The 17789-nt window shown below is 39.9% G+C and overlaps 2 protein-coding genes across 3 annotated transcripts in view; one reads left to right on the top strand and one right to left on the bottom strand.

The window, feature by feature from the left end:
* The window catches only part of LOC119734340 (multidrug resistance-associated protein 1-like), a 42422-nt gene extending 31624 nt beyond the window's left edge, over window positions 1-10798 (top strand). The window contains exons 20-24 of the mRNA XM_038207795.1: window positions 838-984; window positions 4765-4923; window positions 6927-7093; window positions 7969-8163; window positions 10392-10798. Coding sequence (XP_038063723.1) covers window positions 838-984; window positions 4765-4923; window positions 6927-7093; window positions 7969-8163; window positions 10392-10500 — 777 coding nt within the window. The 3' untranslated portion in view covers window positions 10501-10798. The remainder of the gene's footprint in view (window positions 1-837; window positions 985-4764; window positions 4924-6926; window positions 7094-7968; window positions 8164-10391) is intronic.
* Window positions 10799-16298: 5500 nt separating this feature from the next.
* The window catches only part of LOC119734420 (cytosolic Fe-S cluster assembly factor nubp1-A-like), a 38178-nt gene continuing 36687 nt past the window's right edge, over window positions 16299-17789 (bottom strand). Inside the window, exons 9-10 of one of the 2 annotated variants that reach the window (XM_038207920.1) lie at window positions 17665-17748; window positions 16299-16748 (exon numbers count right to left, since the gene is read on the bottom strand). In XM_038207920.1, the coding sequence (XP_038063848.1) occupies window positions 16690-16748; window positions 17665-17748 (143 nt within the window). In that variant the 3' untranslated portion in view covers window positions 16299-16689. The remainder of the gene's footprint in view (window positions 16749-17664; window positions 17749-17789) is intronic. The other variant, XM_038207919.1, reaches the window with a different exon arrangement.

Genomic DNA, 17789 nt, shown 5'->3' with positions numbered 1-17789 from the left:
TTTCGTTGATTTCTTCAAAATGACAGCTTGCCAGAAAGAATAATTTCGCAGGGAGTTTAGTCCCTTTACTATCTTTCAACCAAGTATGTTTTTCAACGATAATTACCCCAGTTACTTTTTGGATAGCTGCAAATGATGGACTCTGGCTTTAAAAGGACACTTCTCTCTGTATTCTACCAGTCTGTTGTTGACATTTCATTTGCGAGTAACCTCCACTAGAAACTTTTGAGAGAAAACAGTCAATCTAGCTGTAAACTGGCCAGCCCTCTAATCTATCTAAATCCTTCGTCCAAACAGTGGCTTTATAATCCCTAACACTTAGTGTAATAAGGCCACATGTGCTGTCACACAGCTGATATTGACAAGTGCAGGGGATTAGCAGCAGTATCTGATAACAGGGGCCAGTTTGTTGACAAAGGGATTAACAAGATAAGAGTGTACTGCTAGAAGTACTGTAGTCTTTCCGAGTTTACAGGCCTTACTCGGAAAGCTGCTAGAAGCACTTACACCTGATGTTTTTGACAGCTAAGATGGAGAGAGTGCGCTGTTAACCAGTTCATGCCGGGATTATTTTGACCAGAATGGAACGAGGTGCGGGATTACTTTTCACTCGACCTCGACCTCGGGCAGCACACTCATATTTCCAGCCTCGCTCGCTGCGAGCGGGTCGCGGACAGATATTTCCAGCCTCGCTTCCTGCGTGTTTATCTGTCATCCGTTCTGAATAACACAAAACTTGTACGTGTATACATGCATGGCCTCCGGCGCAAACTAGTTAATACCTTTTCTGAGCCTTTGTCCAAATAGAAGCTCTCGTTTCTTGTTTTCTCTGTGCAGGCAACAGCCATAGTTGAAGACAACAGACCAGACAAGAACTGGCCCGCTAGGGGCCGCGTGGAGATGGACGACTACTGCGTGCGCTATCGGGACGGACTGGACCTCGCACTCAGGCAAATCTCCTGTGTCTTCAAGGCCAAAGAGAAGGTTGGTCGGTCTGAGAATTTGTGGAAAACGTGATCCACTCTGAGAACATTTATTAAGCCCCAAAACAAAAACAAACCCAAGACTCCGTACCATTTTTACGTTTTTAAAAAATTGTTATTACTAGTAATGTTGTAAGGACACTTGAAAGTTTGGGATGCATTTGAAAATTAGGTAAATTTGAATCAGCTATCCTGAGGTATTGACTGGTTATGACTCCCTCCCAATGGGAAACTTCAGTATCAAATGATTTTTTTTTATAAGTTTATTAATATAGATAACTATTTATATATATATACCGTAATTTTCGGAATATAAGCCGCGGCTTATACGTTGATTTTGCCCATGAAAATGTTTACTGCGGCTTATACACAGGGCGGCTTATACGCCGAGCCTTGAAGAATAAAAATGAAATTCACATGTGTATTTAATGTACTGGTATAAGAAGAGATATGTTGCTGAAATGAATTATAAATTAAGAAAGTCATTAACAAACCGAAACCACGTCTCACGTAAAGGTACCGAGCGGTAAAAAAGTACGGTGATGAAAGCTGTCTTCGACACTTGCCACCAGCCGTACGTGATACTGGTACAGTAGTGCAGCAGCGATATGCAGGCATGCTTTCCCAACAGCGGACCACACCATTTGTGGTAACAAAGGGGTGTTCTTTCTTGGGAACAATAATTACCAATATTTTCGCTGTTTACAAAAAAAGAAAAAAGACCACTACAATTTTTATGGCGTTCGAAACATTTTTTTATTACATAATCAGTTGTTCAACGTCACAATATATTTTGTTTTCTTGAAATGTATTCAAGAAACGATGTAAAACTCAAAAGAGGGACTAAATCACCCCTTACAAAATTAATGGAATCGTCTATTAAAATGTCCGCTTCGTTTTGACTATTTCCAAAGAAAGTTACGATCGAAACTTGAATTTTTCTCGCAACTAATGGCAACAATTTGATAAGTTTTGAGGTAAAAACGGACCTGTTTATTCTTAGGACAAAACAAATCAGCATCTGTTGCCACAAAGCAAGATTTGTAGCGCTCCAGTCAGACAACACACGTCGGGTTTCATATTCTCTCACGTGCTGTGGGAAAATGTTGCCATTCACCGGCGTGCGTGAACAGGCTGCCGGGCTATGACGGGGCAGCCGGCAGCAGTTCCCGGTGTTTATTTCTCATCAATTCCCATATTTGTTTGTAAAAGTATCAATTGTAAATGATTTGATATAACTTTTGTGGTCCTTTTAATAGCTTCTGTAGTGTGAATGGAACTGGTTCAGAGCATTTTGACTAGAATTTGGAGGCCTTACAAAATTGAAACTGCAGCGGTCGGTGCGGCTTATACGCCGGTGCGGCTTATATGCCGACTTCAAATCTTAATTTGCAGATTTTTGCGTGCTGCGGCTTATACGCCGCGCGGCTTATATTCCGAAAATTATGGTATTAGGGCGACCGTTCCGTAGACATGTGTACAAAACTTTAATGTGACCTAACCCAATTTTACCTTATCCTACCCAAACAAATTTTGGTACTTTAACATTTTGGACCAAGAGCAAACGATTAAGCCTATTTGCGACAATGAAATTCTGTGGCTTTGTATTACCTACATGTATGCATTATGGCGACTGGCAAAATGTCACCATAAAGACGGTGGTCGCCCTAATGCTGCAAAAGTAAGCACAACCGGTCACCGTATGAGTTTATAAGTGTATATAATCATGTGTGTGTGTGTGTGTGGGTGTGAGCTTGTCTTACATACGCAGTGTGGACTTCCGAACAAAAGACGTCCACATAATGTAGGTAGCAGCGACGAAGTGTGGACTTGCCCACGTCCACACAGTGTTTCCCCATTTCTGGAAAACAGGTTTAGAGGCATTTTTGGGTTAGGTTTATCAGTAGCAGAATGAAGAGAAACACTAAAGGGAATCATTGAAAAAAAATTGGGTTGTAAGAGTTTTCACAGTTTGAGAAAAATGAGTTTTTCCACTGGTGTTCCTTAACTACACGAAAAGTATGGTATGTGAAACAAGTCTGGGTGTGGGGGGGTGAGTTTGTCTTACATACGCAGTGTGGACTTCCGAACAAAAGACGTCCACATAATGTAGGTAGCACCGACGTTGTGTGGACTTACCCCACGTCCACACAGTGTTTCCCCATTTCTGGAAAACAGGTTTAGAGGCATTTTTGGGTTAGGTTTATCCGTAGCAGAATGAAGAGAAACACTAAAGGGAATCATAGAAAAAAAATTTGTGTGTGTGTCCGGACAAATCTTGTCAGCGCGATAACTTGAGAAATACTTAACATATGAACTTCAAATTTGGTTTGTGGATTGTTCTTGGTAATCCTAAGAAGCCTTTTGCATTTGGGGCCAAAAGGCCAAAGGTCAAGTTCACAGTGGCTAAAACAATAGAAATCTTGTCAGCGCGATAACTTGAGAAATACTTAACATATGAACTTCAAATTTGGTTTGTGGATTGTTCTTGGTAATCCTAAGAAGCCTTTTGCATTTGGGGCCAAAAGGCCAAAGGTCAAGTTCACAGTGGCTAAAACAATAGAAATCTTGTCAGCGCGATAACTTGAGAAATAATTAACATATGAACTTCAAATTTGGTTTGTGGATTGTTCTTGGTAATCCTAAGAAGCCTTTTGCATTTGGGGCCAAAAGGCCAAAGGTCAAGTTCACAGTGGCTAAAACAATAGAAATCTTGTCAGCGCGATAACTTGAGAAATACTTTACATGTGAACTTCAAATTTGGTTTGTGGATTGTTTTTGGCAATCCGAAGAAGCCTTTTGCATTTGGGGCCAAAAGGCCTAAGGTCAAGTTCACAGTGGCTAAAACAATAGAAATCTTGTCAGTGCGATAACTTGAGAAATAATTAACATATGAACTTCAAATTTGGTTTGTGGATTGTTCTTGGCAATCCTAAGAAGCCTATTGCATTTGGGGCCAAAAGGTCAAGGGTCAAGTTCACAGTGGCTAAAACAATAGAAATCTTGTCAGCGCGATAACTTGAGAAATACTTTACATGTGAACTTCAAATTTGGTTTGTGGATTGTTCTTGGTAATCATAAGAAGCCTATTGAATTTGGGGCCAAAAGGTCAAGGGTCAAGGTCACAGTGGCTAAAACAATAGAAATCATGTATTTATTCTGAGATTATAGGGATTAGGGATTAATTCATATAAAACCTACAGAAGACACTAATGCTGTCAATGAATGTTCCATGTGACCAAGGTACATGTAAGTTGATGTTAAAAGAGTGGTGTTATGTCATGGGAACTGTCACCGTTGCGGGGCATTTGTGTTTGTAAACACACCTGACTTGTTAAAGTTTAAATCAATTTTTAAAGTCTTACTATGTGTACAATTATTTTTTGTTGTTCTACTTGTCAATTGTCTTATCAGCTGCCAAGCGTTTGAATCGTAGATTTGATATTCCAGTCTTGCATTGTCTTGGTCTGAATGTTTTTTGTTTTGTTTCCTAACACCAACATTTTTTTTTCGATGGGATTGGGTTCTTTGGTTTTGGTTTCTTTGTACTTGATAACATTTTTAAGGAGAGTCACCAGATCGTGCTTCGGTTTGCTTTTGGCAATCCTTAAAGGTGTTATCAATATTGTTTTTGTTTTGTTTTGTTACACTGGCACGTTACCTTTAATGTTTGTATTGTATTCTGTGTTTATGTGTGTTCCTACCTGGGATAATAAATGAAATGTAAGTGAAATTAATCATCTCATGCCTGTGACGTGTAACAATTTACATTTCTACTCAGATCGGCATCGTGGGAAGGACCGGGGCCGGGAAGTCCTCCCTGACGCTGTCCTTGTTCCGAATCCTGGAAGCTGCTGGCGGCTCCATCAGGATAGACGACGTGGACATCTCAACCATTGGACTACATGATCTCAGATCACGCATCACTATCATTCCACAGGTAAGATCAGGGGGAGATGATGATTGCTTTTTAGTGCTTATCTGGCAATGTTGTAGTCGAGGTTCTTTTGATAGGTCGCATGTCATCCCAAGTGTTAAATGAGACATAAAGGTTTGCGTGGTGGACTTGATCAGGAGCACATTTTGGCGGCCCTTGAACTGGAACATGTTTCTGACGTCACAGCCGTGACCTGAAACATGTTTCCTGTGCACTGCGAAAACGACTGACCGGAAAATTGTTCATGACGTCATGTTACTGCCTACGTGACTGCACAACCCCCCAAAAAAATCACGCGGCGACCGGATATGATTAACAATAACATTTAAAGCAGAAGTAGGAGGTTTTTTATAGCGTTTCCCTAAAGTTCTGAAAAGAGTAGGCCTGATATTCTGTGTCAACTTTCGTACAAATTGAAGGTAAAAACCCACTATTTAAACCCTATTTATGGTAAAAAGTAACGTCGTCTGCTAAGCTTGTTTACCTTTCCGCCATCTTGAAACATAAGTGAACCGACCGGAAACCTCGGTTCAACTTTGGTCGAAACAATGACGTCATTTCAGTGTAACCGAAGCGCCGAAACGGCCGCGAACCAGAAACATGTTTACGGTCACAGTGCCAAAACGTGCCCCAGTTAATGGGAGGTTTGCGGTAACACCATGTGAATGATATCTCTTAGTGAGTTGTGTGGTTCTGAGAAGAACCAGTTGGTTTAACTCGACGTTTCGAACAGTGTGCTCTGTTCGTCATCAAGAGACTGATTATGAACAGAGCACCATCATCAGGAGGCTGATGGCGACCTGATCATCATCACAAGTCCATCATAGGCCATCCAGTCCCAATTCCGGCAATTCACAATGCAGTGCGCCACCAAGAGTTTGCCATGGAGAGGGCAGTTTTCAAGTTTACGGTCGACAAAGCATGGCCCATTTGAACGAGTGTCAGTAGAAATCTTGAGCTAATTTGTTATAGATTGGGGCATAGCGTTCTGCCGCCTTACAGAAAACTCCATATTGATAAAAAAAAGAAAACATGAGGGCAAACATATATTCGAATCATACTTTTACAAACTTTCTGACCGGAAAAACTAACAATTTCAAATGTCCCACGCTGCAAATTTGTCGACCATCTCCCACAATGCACTGGGAAAAACAAACTCTCCGTGGCAAACTCTTGGTGGCGCACTGCATTGTGAATCGCCCCAATTCAGCTCACAGGCTACTCAGAGTTTCACGGAATCGCTTGTCGGCTATCGCGTAAGTTATGGGGTGTTTCATGAAATCGGCTGCAGGATCCTTACAGTCACAAAACTGGAGCCTGAAGACGAAGCCAGACGTCCTAGCTTTACTATGGACTCGGTGCAGACAGAATAATGGTGCTTGGTGACCATTCGCACGACCTCCATGGACGTATTTGGTGTGTGCACTGTTTCGTTCATGATAGTGCAAAATAATTTAGCAAGTTAGCAATCAAATATTTGTATTATATACCTTTCTTTGCCAACCCGGGTCGGCAAAACTATAAAAGGCCAACGTTGCAAAAACAAAGAATAGTTATAAATACATGCCCTAACAGAGGACGAAGACCTTTCAACTACATTGATGTGATTGGCAGAGACACCCAATGTGAAATTGAAGACCTCCGTACACAATGAGGGATAAAGACACCTGGCGTGGCGTTGTGAACGAGATCTCGGCTGCGACCGCTAGATGATGATGATAATGATTAATACATGTAAACATATCATTGAATTGTTGAAAATACAAAATAATCAATAAATGCTTTAATTGATTATTTTAATAATAACACCTCTTTCTTACATAACGAGAGTGTTAATATGCAATTTTTGGCAAAGTCTGTTGCCAACCACGACTTACATTTATGCCCTTGTGCCAGCGCATTCAAAATGGCGCTCGGTGTTCTCTAACAAAAGAAAGGTCAATATTCTTACACAAGTTTTACTGTAAATGTTAGTACAGGGCATCATTTTTATTTGCCTCCAACAGGACCCGGTGTTGTTCGCTGGTACCCTGCGCATGAACCTTGACCCCTTTGGTCAGTATTCGGATGAGGCATTGTGGGATGCCCTGCGACACTCTCACCTGCACGCATTTGTGTCGCGACTGTCGGAGAAGCTGGAGTACGAGTGTACGGAGGGAGGGGACAACCTCAGGTCAGTTGCTTGTAATTGCTGTCGTTTTAATTCTAAACCCTGTCAGATCCTTCAAATTCCTTTAGGTTATGGAGGATTTTGTGGGATTGAGGAATAACTGATAACCAGGGCTTAAATTCCCTAAAGGCCCATGCGCATGCAACCGTTAGCACATCCACGCTATGAAGTAGTGCTTAAACAGCAGCATGATTTTCTGCTACAGTAAGCACTACTTTTCTGCTATAAACTGATCAGCAAGCGCTATCAAATTGGGCCCAGATGCATGAAAAGACTTCCAGTGAATAAATAGTCATTCTGAATCAATTTAATAGAATCTGGTGCGATCTCAGACAGCTTTATTAAAGGGAAAATACAACATTTGCAAACATTAAAAAATAAAACTACCGAATCATTTTGAAATACCTTGCTGGACTGTTTTTAATAGTGAATGACAGTGTAAAGCATCCTGTAAAATCATGGCACCTGGTATACTGTCATTTTCAAGAAAAGTGGTATTTTTGTATCAATTTCCAACGCTGATCGGCCGATCAGCGTTGGAAAAAAACTGGCTTTTTTTCAAATACTGGCCCCAGTTGACCATCGCACTTGTTTGCAATCGATTACACACCTATGAACGGGTACAAGCCAGCTAGACTGGTTCCCTGACCTTACAATTCCCCAATATATTTAAACTGCTCTGTTTCTTCTTAAATGGAGTCAGGGAACCAGACTACAGGAAAATGATTCTTTTTCTTGGTTTTTATAGCTTTTTCGAACCCAAAACCTCAAAAAAGTAATATTTCCAACCCCCCAATTCCATCCATTTCTGAAAATTACAGCAAAAGCAAATGATGTATATTCCCTTTAAGCTTGTCTTGTCTTGTCTTATTTTCCAGCCTTGGACAGCGGCAGCTGATCTGCCTAGCTCGCGCCTTGCTCCGCAAGACCAAGATTCTCGTCCTGGACGAGGCCACAGCTGCCGTGGATCTAGAAACAGACGATCTCATCCAGGCCACGATACGCACCGAGTTTGCTGATTGCACGGTCATCACCATAGCGCACAGACTCAACACCATCATGGACAGCACTAGGTAGGCTGAGGATATTGGCTTGGCCCTGAGCCTCGGGTAGTCTGATTATCATCCATTAAAGAGAATATACAACATTTGCAAACATTGAAGAATAAAACTACCAAGTTTTTACGAAATACCTTAATAGGATGTTGGTAAATGACAGTCTAAAGCATCCTCTAAAATTATGGCACCTGGTGTCAAGTCATTTTCAAGAAAATGGTATTTTTGTATATATTTCCAACGGTGGTCGGCCGACCACCGTTGGAAAAACCTAACAATTTTTCAACTACTGCTCCAAATTTACAATTTTTTTCAGTCCAAATTTTGTTTGCTATTGGTTACATGTTCATGAACGGGTGCAGGCCAGCTAGACTGGTTCCCTTACCTTCAATTTTTTGGACATCTATAAATTGATCCATTTTATCTTTAGTGGAGTCAGGGAACCAGACTACTTAAACATTTTAGTTTTTCTTGGTTTTTCAAGCATTTTCGAACACAAAACTTCAATCATGTCAGTTAAACAATATTTGATCTATTATACTAACCCCTCAAATAAGTTCATTTCTGAAAATTACAACAAAAGCCAATGATGTACATTCCCTTTAACAGAGCAGGCCCATGTGCTCTGTAACGTCTGTTGATATGTGTGCGTTAAAATTGTATGAGACCTCCGGCAACAGCCAAATTGTGACGTTATTTCAAGCAAAAGTTTGGCCTAAGCTGCTGATTGGTCAATTTGCTGCCATGTTTTTGTGTGTGATACAACGGGTTACCGAAGACCTGATAGAAGGCACCCGCTGTATGGTCGGAATCTGGAGGTCAAGACGCAGTGCTCTTTTGAACAATCTGCACACACACTATAGACACATGTGCTGTGCAACATGTGCAATCGTCTATTCCATAGACTATGCCCTCCAGGTTTGGTCTCAAAACCCTTTCCAACACAACAGCATGCAACTTTTCTCAAAGTGAGAAACATGCGAGAAGATTCAACAGGTCCAGAATCCCAAGGCCAAACTGTCTACAGGATAAAATAGTGGTTTTGTTCAAAAGTCTCAGAATTGAGGTTTTGCATCCACGTGACATTATCACGTGAACGGTGCAAGATCCACCATTTTGGATGTCTAATGTGCTTGATCGATCGATCATTCAGTACATGTACATTGCATTATGCGTAACATGCATGTTCTGCGGTAGTTCCGATTTTTGATTTTTCTCCCAAAAGTCAATGGTTAACCCCCCCAAACATTGGACAGAAAATGAAATATGATGGAATAAAATTTGATGCGCGTCTCAAACACCGTGGAGAGTTGTGAATATTTTTTATGAATTTCAGAAGAAGGCATATTCATCACTGGGAACTATGGCAGTTTATTTACTAGTCTTCAACCGTAGAGGTCCATATAGCGGCAACCTCGTGCCCCGTGGGTACGATCTTGCAGCGCCATGTTGTTTCCCATCATGCCTTGCGCGATCGTAACCCCTGGAATTGTGTAATTTAAATGTGCCAAAATACGGTACATTATAATTAGGGCTGCAGTTTATCCGTTTTACGTGCCGACGCCATCTTTAAAATGTTAAAAGTTGTGATTTTGAAGAATCAATCCTTTCAAACACAACGTTTGGATGTTGTGGTAATTAGCAAAGATTTGTATTAAATGTACGTACCCCTTTCGTGCCTTTACAACCACAGATACAGGGGGTTTTTTTAGTGAAAAACGCGGCTGACATAATCCATATCGTACAGGCATCGCGACTTTTGAATCATAATTTTTTTTTCGTACGTGACGATACGTGCAAAGCTAGGCACGCGAGCGCGAACGCATTATGGGCGCGCCCGGCGTGCAATTTTTCGAAATGCCCGCGCAGTACGCTGTGAAAAGCCATTCAGCGTCATTTACGTCATCATCACAGCCAGGGGTTAGTGTAAGGAACGAGCACGCGCCCCTGGAGTCGAGGCTGATATAGCGGGCGCATGGGTGACCACCGACCTGTGTCATCATGTGAAATTCCTCAATGGGAGACATTGGTGTCAGCAAACATACCAGTCCTTTTTCCATTGTTTGCATCATATTGAGCATGCGCATTTTAGCTTAAACAATAACGTAAACAATTGAAAAAGGACCGGTGTGTTTGCTGCCACCAACGTCTCAAAAGTCTCCCATTGGCAGTTTGTGCACATTTCTACAAAGGTTCAAATTTCACAAATACGTTGAAATATTATGCAGTACTTTCTCTTTTGGCAGGATACTGGTGCTGGACGGGGGTGAGATAGCCGAGTTTGATGAGCCTACGCAACTCCTGCAGGCTGGCGGTATCTTCTACAAGATGGCCAGAGACGCTGGCTTGGCATGACAAGAAACCGTGGTGTCATTTTCATGCAAGAAACCGGTCGAGACCAACGATCCATGGTAGGACTTATGATGCATCAAGGAGCTATGATAAGTTGTTGCTACAGTTAAGAATTTCTATAACCACGATGCAAGTGCAACATGTCCAACTGTTGTTGTACTTTGTCACTTGGGTCTGCTTGAAAGCCTGTGGTTTGATGGAATGTCAGTGAATAATAACACTGTAATATGGTTGCTAATGGGTTCAGATCATTCTATTTACTGTTGTATTACAAAACTGAGGCTAAGGCCAAAAAAAAAAGTCTCCGGTTTCTGGTATGCGCGCGCGTCGCCGTAGCCATGCGCGTCGGCAAAATGAAAAAGTTTTTTTTTCAATACAAGATGATGTCTCAAAACCGCCAAACTCACTGGTTTGACTGGAATCCTGCTGCTGCACAATTTTAACGTGTTTTTAGATGGGGTTATGATCGAGAATAAGCTTTATGTGGCCTCTCTGGACTCCCATATATTTGCACTAAGTTTAGTCGGGCACCATTTGCAGTCATCAGCCGACATTTGAAGCAAAAAAAAAAAAAAAAAAACAGGTAAAAAAAAAAAAAAAAGCCGCGTCGCCGCACCACTTTTGGGGCAAGCTCCATACCAGAAACCGGAGACTTTTTTTTTTGGCCTTAGTCTTTATTTTTTTAGAAAGAGGCTGATCTAACTTGGTCGTTGCTAGTGTTGTACAGACTGGTTCAGGGATGCTCACTTATGTACTGATGGTCATTACGAGGCCGGGTTCCATGACATAATGAATATTCACAAGCACAAGCCAGCTGTCATGACTTTAACTTAATGTTAAGTTTGTGAAATGATATACAGAGTCAAAAAAAAGGAAACCCAAATGTTGGGACCATTGTTTTAGGGAAGTTTTGCATGTAGCACTTTTAAAATCTAGGATATGAAAGCCCAGTACATAAGCTTTCTTTTAGTACAGGAATCATTCAAATCATTTATGTACTTTTCAAGTTAACGAGTTTTAAACACAACCACCGTTTTAAGGTTTTGTCCACAGATCACAGAAAAGGACCTTAAAACGGTGGTTGTGTTTAAAATTCCGTAACTTGAAAAGTACACGAGTGATTTGAATGATTCTTGTACTAAAAGAAAGCTTATGAATTGGGCTTTCATGTCCTAGATTTTGAAAATGCTTCATGCAGAACTTCCTTAATACAATGGTCCCAACATTTGGGTTCCTTTTTATTTTTACTCACCCTGTACATAGTCACTGCACTCATTTCTCTTCCATTTTTAAGGACTTGAGTGTTTTTGAGTCACGTACGAACATGTGGCTCACCGTAACTCAAGCAATTTTGATATCAAAACTCAAGTTGGACACTGAGGAGAGTCCATACTGCGACACTGGTTTTTGTCAAGTTTGACTAGTTAATGCACAAAACCTATGATCATCTATAGGTTCATCTATATTTTATGAAACTTTATAAAGTGACAAAGGCCACACAAACGGTTGCAATTTTTGAAAATATCTTTGGTTTTAATTTGGTTATGTTGAAGTGCAAAACCTATGATGATAGGTTCTTTATATGTTATGAGAAAAAAAAACGGTTACAAATTGTTGAATTTTTTTTTTATTTGAAAATATCTCATTGGAACACTGTATACTAACGGCACTTTTACTTGTACACAAAAGGAAATCTTTTACCAGGAAATGCCTGATTTTTAGAAGATTTTAGACAAACATTCACAGCACTTTTACTTGTACGCGATAAAAAGGGCCACAAAGTTAAGGTTTAGGTTTGGTGCTTTATGTATCTGAAATAATTTTATTCGTAGTCGGTAATACGCAGCAGATATTGGACAAGATGTGCCTTAACCTGCTTTTTAAAAATTTACAGTACTGTATTTCTAAAAGGTTATTCAGACTTAAAGGGAATATACAACATTTGCAAACATCGAAATATAAAACTACCAAGTTTTTATGAAATACCTTACTAGGATGTTGGTAAATGCCAGCCTAAAGCATCCTTTAAAATTATGGCACCTGGTGTCAAGTCATTTTCAAGAAAATTGCATTTTTGTATACATTTCCAAAAAACCTAACAATTTTTCAACTACTGCTCCAAATTTACAATTTTTTTTCAGTCCAAATTTTGTTTGCTATTGGTTACATGTTCATGAACGGGTGCAGGCCAGCTAGACTGGTTCCCTTACCTTACAATTTTCTGACATCTATAAATTGATCCATTTTATCTTTAGTGGAGTCAGGGAACCAGACTACTTAAACATTTTTGTTTTTCTTGGTTTTTCAAGCATTTTCGAACACAAAACTTCAAACATGTCAATTAAACAATATTTGATCTATTATACTAACCCCTCAAATATTTCATTTCTGAAAAATGCAGCAAAAGCCAATGATGTATATTCCCTTTAAAGGCAATATACAACATTTGCAAACAAAACTACCAAGTTATCATGAAATAACTTGATAGTAAGTGAAAAATAGTCTCATCCTGTGAAATCACTCAGCACCTGGTGTGCTGTCATTTTAAAAGAAAAGTGGAATTTTTGTATCAATTTCCAATGATGGTCAGCTGACCATCGTTGGAAAAAAACTGACTGTTTTGTAATACTGCCCCCAATTTACCAAATGTAGTTAATCCACATTTTGTTTGCAATCGGTAACACATCTGTGAATGGGTGCAAGCCAGCTAGTCTGGTTCCCTGACCTAACAATTTCCTGATGTCTATAAATTGTTCCGTTTCGTCTGAAGTAGGGCCGGGAACCAGACTACAAGAACAGTATTTGTTTTCCTTGGGTTTTTCCAGCATCTATGAACACAAATCTTTAAACAGGTCAGTGTAACAATATTTGCTATAAAATGCCAACCCCCAAATCCATTCATTTCTGAAAATTACAGCAAAAGCAAATGTTGTATATTCCCTTTAATTACGTCTTCACACAATGGACATTCCTATTGATACAAAATTTCATGCAAGTATAGAAATAGTTAATTTGTTTTTGGTATATTTTTGGGGTACAAGTTCAAGGCCTACATGTATTCTTCCTCACTTTTGGCTGACTTATATATACATTGTGTAGTATATTTTATAGAAATACTTGTTTTGCAATATATCAATGTGTATTACACGTAATAACAAGAATGTGACGTACTAGCCTACATTTTGGCATGTATGAGGACTGATTTTTATAAGATTTTTATAAAATTTGATTGTAATTTTGATCACTGGTGAGGCCTTGTTGGGAAGTGTTTTTTTTTTCTTGTAAGTATTATATACTTTATTGCACTCTATTTTCAAAAATTATCCAGACTGAAATGTATCCTCCTTTTAACTGCCATTTTAGTGAAAATAGTGTAGTGTTGTTATACGCTCAGGAACAACTTGGTCATTGGTCGTCAAGGCCCATTCTACCTCACATTTTGGCTGAACTATATTCTATATGGTATTTTTTTTAATAGAAATACTTGTTTAGCGAGATATCACTATGTATCATTAACAAGGATGTTGCCTACCGGCCTAGATCATTGCATGAGGGAGATGAATAGAAGTTTTACAAGATTTGCATTTTGTTCAAAAATGTGACTTTTGTTGGAAATTTGGTTGTTTTTTTGTTTTTTTTCTGAAATTTTATACCACTATTTCTAAAAATTAGCAAGACTGAAATGTATTTCTTACAAAACACTCAGTCCCATTTTATTCTTCAAAATGTGAGTTTAGTAGTACTACTAGTAATGGTGCAGCTTTTTAATACATTCAGGTAAAACTTTAAGACCTTATTACACCCTTTTTACAACGCACATTCCCTCTTTTTTTTTTGAAAATGCAATTTTTAGTAGAAATAGTTTAGTTATGTAGTAAAATACTTGTAGAAGAAATTTATTGGTACTAATAACAAGGATGTAGCATAGGTTATGGTATGTTGGAATATAAATTTAAAAAAAACCTAAGAATATTTTTAAATATTCATTTTGGACTTTGCCTTTGTACTAAATATACTTGCTGTATATACCCACTTTATCGCCAATTAATGTTCAAATATGTAATCATTTTTTTGCATTTATGAAAGGAATGAAAAGGATCATAAATAAATAACTGAAATTGTGCACATTGAACAATAGTTTTTGCAAATTTGATTTGTGCATTGACTGTCAAAAAAATGGGTGATATGGCTACTAGACTTCGAGTGCGTATATTAAAGCTCAAATTCTTCTCTAGACTGCTCTTAATGTGAATACATGTACACAATTCTGCGCTTTATACTTCCATGGGTAGTATCTTCATTTCTATTAACAGCAGGTAGGGGCGTCTTTTTCAAATCTCAGGGCCTGTTCAAAACCCCGTTTTCATGATGGCCGACAAGTAGGTCATACATTGTATATTGGAGCGCGGTGGCCTCGTGGTCTGGGGCATTGAATTTGTGGTCTGCTGTAATTCTGCGGGTTGTGGGTTCGAGTCCAGCCTGGGGGTTATGGGGCGTGTGCCCTTGGGCAAGGTACTTTGTCACCGTTGCTTCTCCCTAGAGTCCCTACCCAGGAGTACATTGGTACATGTGAGGGCAGAGATGGTTATTTAGGTCGATTTAAGCTGCTTTGTGCCGAAATGGTAGCATCGAGCTGTATAGTCCCCAAGGCTTGAGATTGTATTTGGAAAATTTAAATGGGCAGGGGTAATAATGATATTAATAAAGTTCTTTTGATCTTAGGTAAAAGCGCTATATAAGAACCCATTAGTAGTATTATTATTATCATAGATTTGTGCCAATATACATTCAAATATTCCAACGGTCAGTGTTGAATGCCTTGCAAATTCCTCATCGCCTAAAGAACCTCCTCTTCATGTGGACATTTCCACGTATGCTTTTTCCCAGATGAGAAAAAACTGCAACAAACTGGCATATCGGGGTTTGATTTGATTGATTTCATTTATTTCTATTCATCATAATTATTATAATAAGCATTTTAATTCACAGACTTTACAAAAATAAATGCGATGAATAGCCGTGGCTGGCAGAAAGCCGAAGCTTGCACTTGGCCAAGGTTATCGCCGTACATATTGTATTCACCATCGGAAGAATCAAACAAATGAACATTTGTGAGGATTGTTGTTGGCATGACCAGATCTAGTCCGAAATTTTGGGTCACTCAATACTGTGTATGACTATGAGAGTCCCAAAACTTAAGGTATTGAAAACATTGCAATACAAGAAAATCCACTGGCACCTGAAACAACCAGTCCAACACCGCTTCAGCACTGCATCAATCAACCAAAAGAATTTAAGAAACGTGTGGCATGAACAGGGAACTAGTCTCAATTTACTACACATTTCTCCAGAGTCGGCCACCAGACTAATGACGCTGAATGAAGAGGTCAGTCTTTTCAAACAGTTGGACCATGGTTGGACATGTAGGCCTACCTATCTAGTCTTTAGCCTCATTTTGAAATCACTGAACTTCCCTTTCATGTGCCAAAAATATTGAAGAAAGTCTCCTTTAAAAACTGAATCCAGTCTGCAAACTTGGGCCAAGTTCGGGCAAGGACCATTAGTCGACTAGTGGTTGATTTGTGTCATCGCAAAACTTCTGGATCCTGGCACTCTGCTAGCGTTTATGAATGCGCGCGGCTATTGGTTACCAGCGAAGCAACCAACCCCAGTAGGCTGGTTCCAAATAGTCGACTAGCGTAGTCAACCACCGTCGACTAGGCAGAGTTCGGGCAAGCGTTAGTCGAACTATGGTTAACTATAGTCCTTGCGCGAACTTGGCCAGAGTTGGTGAAATACTGAGGACCTTTTCTTAGCCCAATGGAATTTTTGGAGAAATTTGCTGGCTAAAGAGTGAGTAAAGTTGGCCTGATTTAGTTTTGCACGTTTTAGAGCACTCCAGGTCCCAGTCTGGACCAGTACACTTGGCATGCACTCCCCCGGTCATAATCAGCATCCGGAGTGCGCTGTTCACTCGGCATGCTCGGGAACGGGCAGAAGGCGATTCTCGAGAGTAGAGTCTGTTCTACACATAGTGATACTTTCCGTACTCGTGATCAATGTTTTTGCCTGCTATGCTAATATATTTACTCCGCGGGGAACATTCAACTGACCATCTTTTGCCCGAGTTGAAATTATTTCCAAATAACAAAAAAAATTGCAATACACTGAAGTTCTCGTGTTTTCACCAAGCTATGAGCAATCCATGGAACTTTCGGTCTGGCCGTCCTTTTGACAGTATTTTCTCAGTTCTGCAAAATGAAAAACAAATAAACAAATGTTAATTCCTGTGACTTCGAAGCAAACCTCAAGAGTAGTCAGAATCTTGAAGTACCACCATACCACTACGAACAACAGCTGCAAGTATTACGAGATGGACGCATGCTTTTTTCTTGAAATTGCTGTGGAAATGTGGGGTGCTGTGGTCCAATGGTTACGGTGTTCGACTCGTGTGCCGTGGTACATGGGTTCGAATTTTGACTGGGAACATGGTGCTTGTGCTCTTGAGCAAGGCACTTTACCATTATTGCTCCGTCCTTCGGATGGGACGTAAAGCCGTAGGTCCCGTGTGTTGTGTAATGCACGTTAAAGAACCCAGTAACACTGATCGCTAAGAGGAGGGGTTTGCCCAGGTGTACTTGTTCTATATCTACATAACCCCCCGAGGACAGACACACAAAGGGAGAACAACAGATCCTTTCAGTCCTCGGGAGTTGGGTCTTTTGTTTAAAGCGGTCCTCTGTAGTAGGTTTGTGTGCCTATTCTATGGGAGAGTGTTATATTACAGCGACAAAAGAAAACACAAAGCATTGTCCTCGGGAGTATATTAAAACAAGAAAGTGTGTTTCTGGCCTGGCTGCAATATGCGACGCAGCATCTTGTATTCTCTTTTAAGGTGCTACATAATGGGTCTCGTGTTTCTCATAAAATTTTGTTCACCTGTCTTTAAAAATAGACATCATTACCAGTGCCTTGAGTACCTAATTGTTGGTAGATACGTGCGCTATATAAGACTCTTGGGATTATGGGATTATGAACAATTCGTATATGTATATATACGATATGTCTCTTCATGGTGCGACTGACGAATTGTGTACACGTAATTCAAATCCTACAACCACATATTGAAAATTTATGTAGCTTGAAAACTGGGTGTGGTCTACTCACTGCTAATGATTGACAGGTAAGATTGTGTCGCAGGGGAGTCTGGTACCTCCTCAAAGAAGGATGTTCCCTCATCACAGCATTTACCTAGGGAACCAGACCGAAGGAATCAGTTAGTTTAGGTTTTA

This window comes from Patiria miniata, unplaced genomic scaffold (genome assembly GCF_015706575.1).
Source record: "Patiria miniata isolate m_02_andy unplaced genomic scaffold, ASM1570657v1 HiC_scaffold_27, whole genome shotgun sequence".
Classification (NCBI taxonomy): domain Eukaryota; kingdom Metazoa; phylum Echinodermata; class Asteroidea; order Valvatida; family Asterinidae; genus Patiria; species Patiria miniata.
This window is presented reverse-complemented; position numbering and strand designations above follow the sequence as displayed.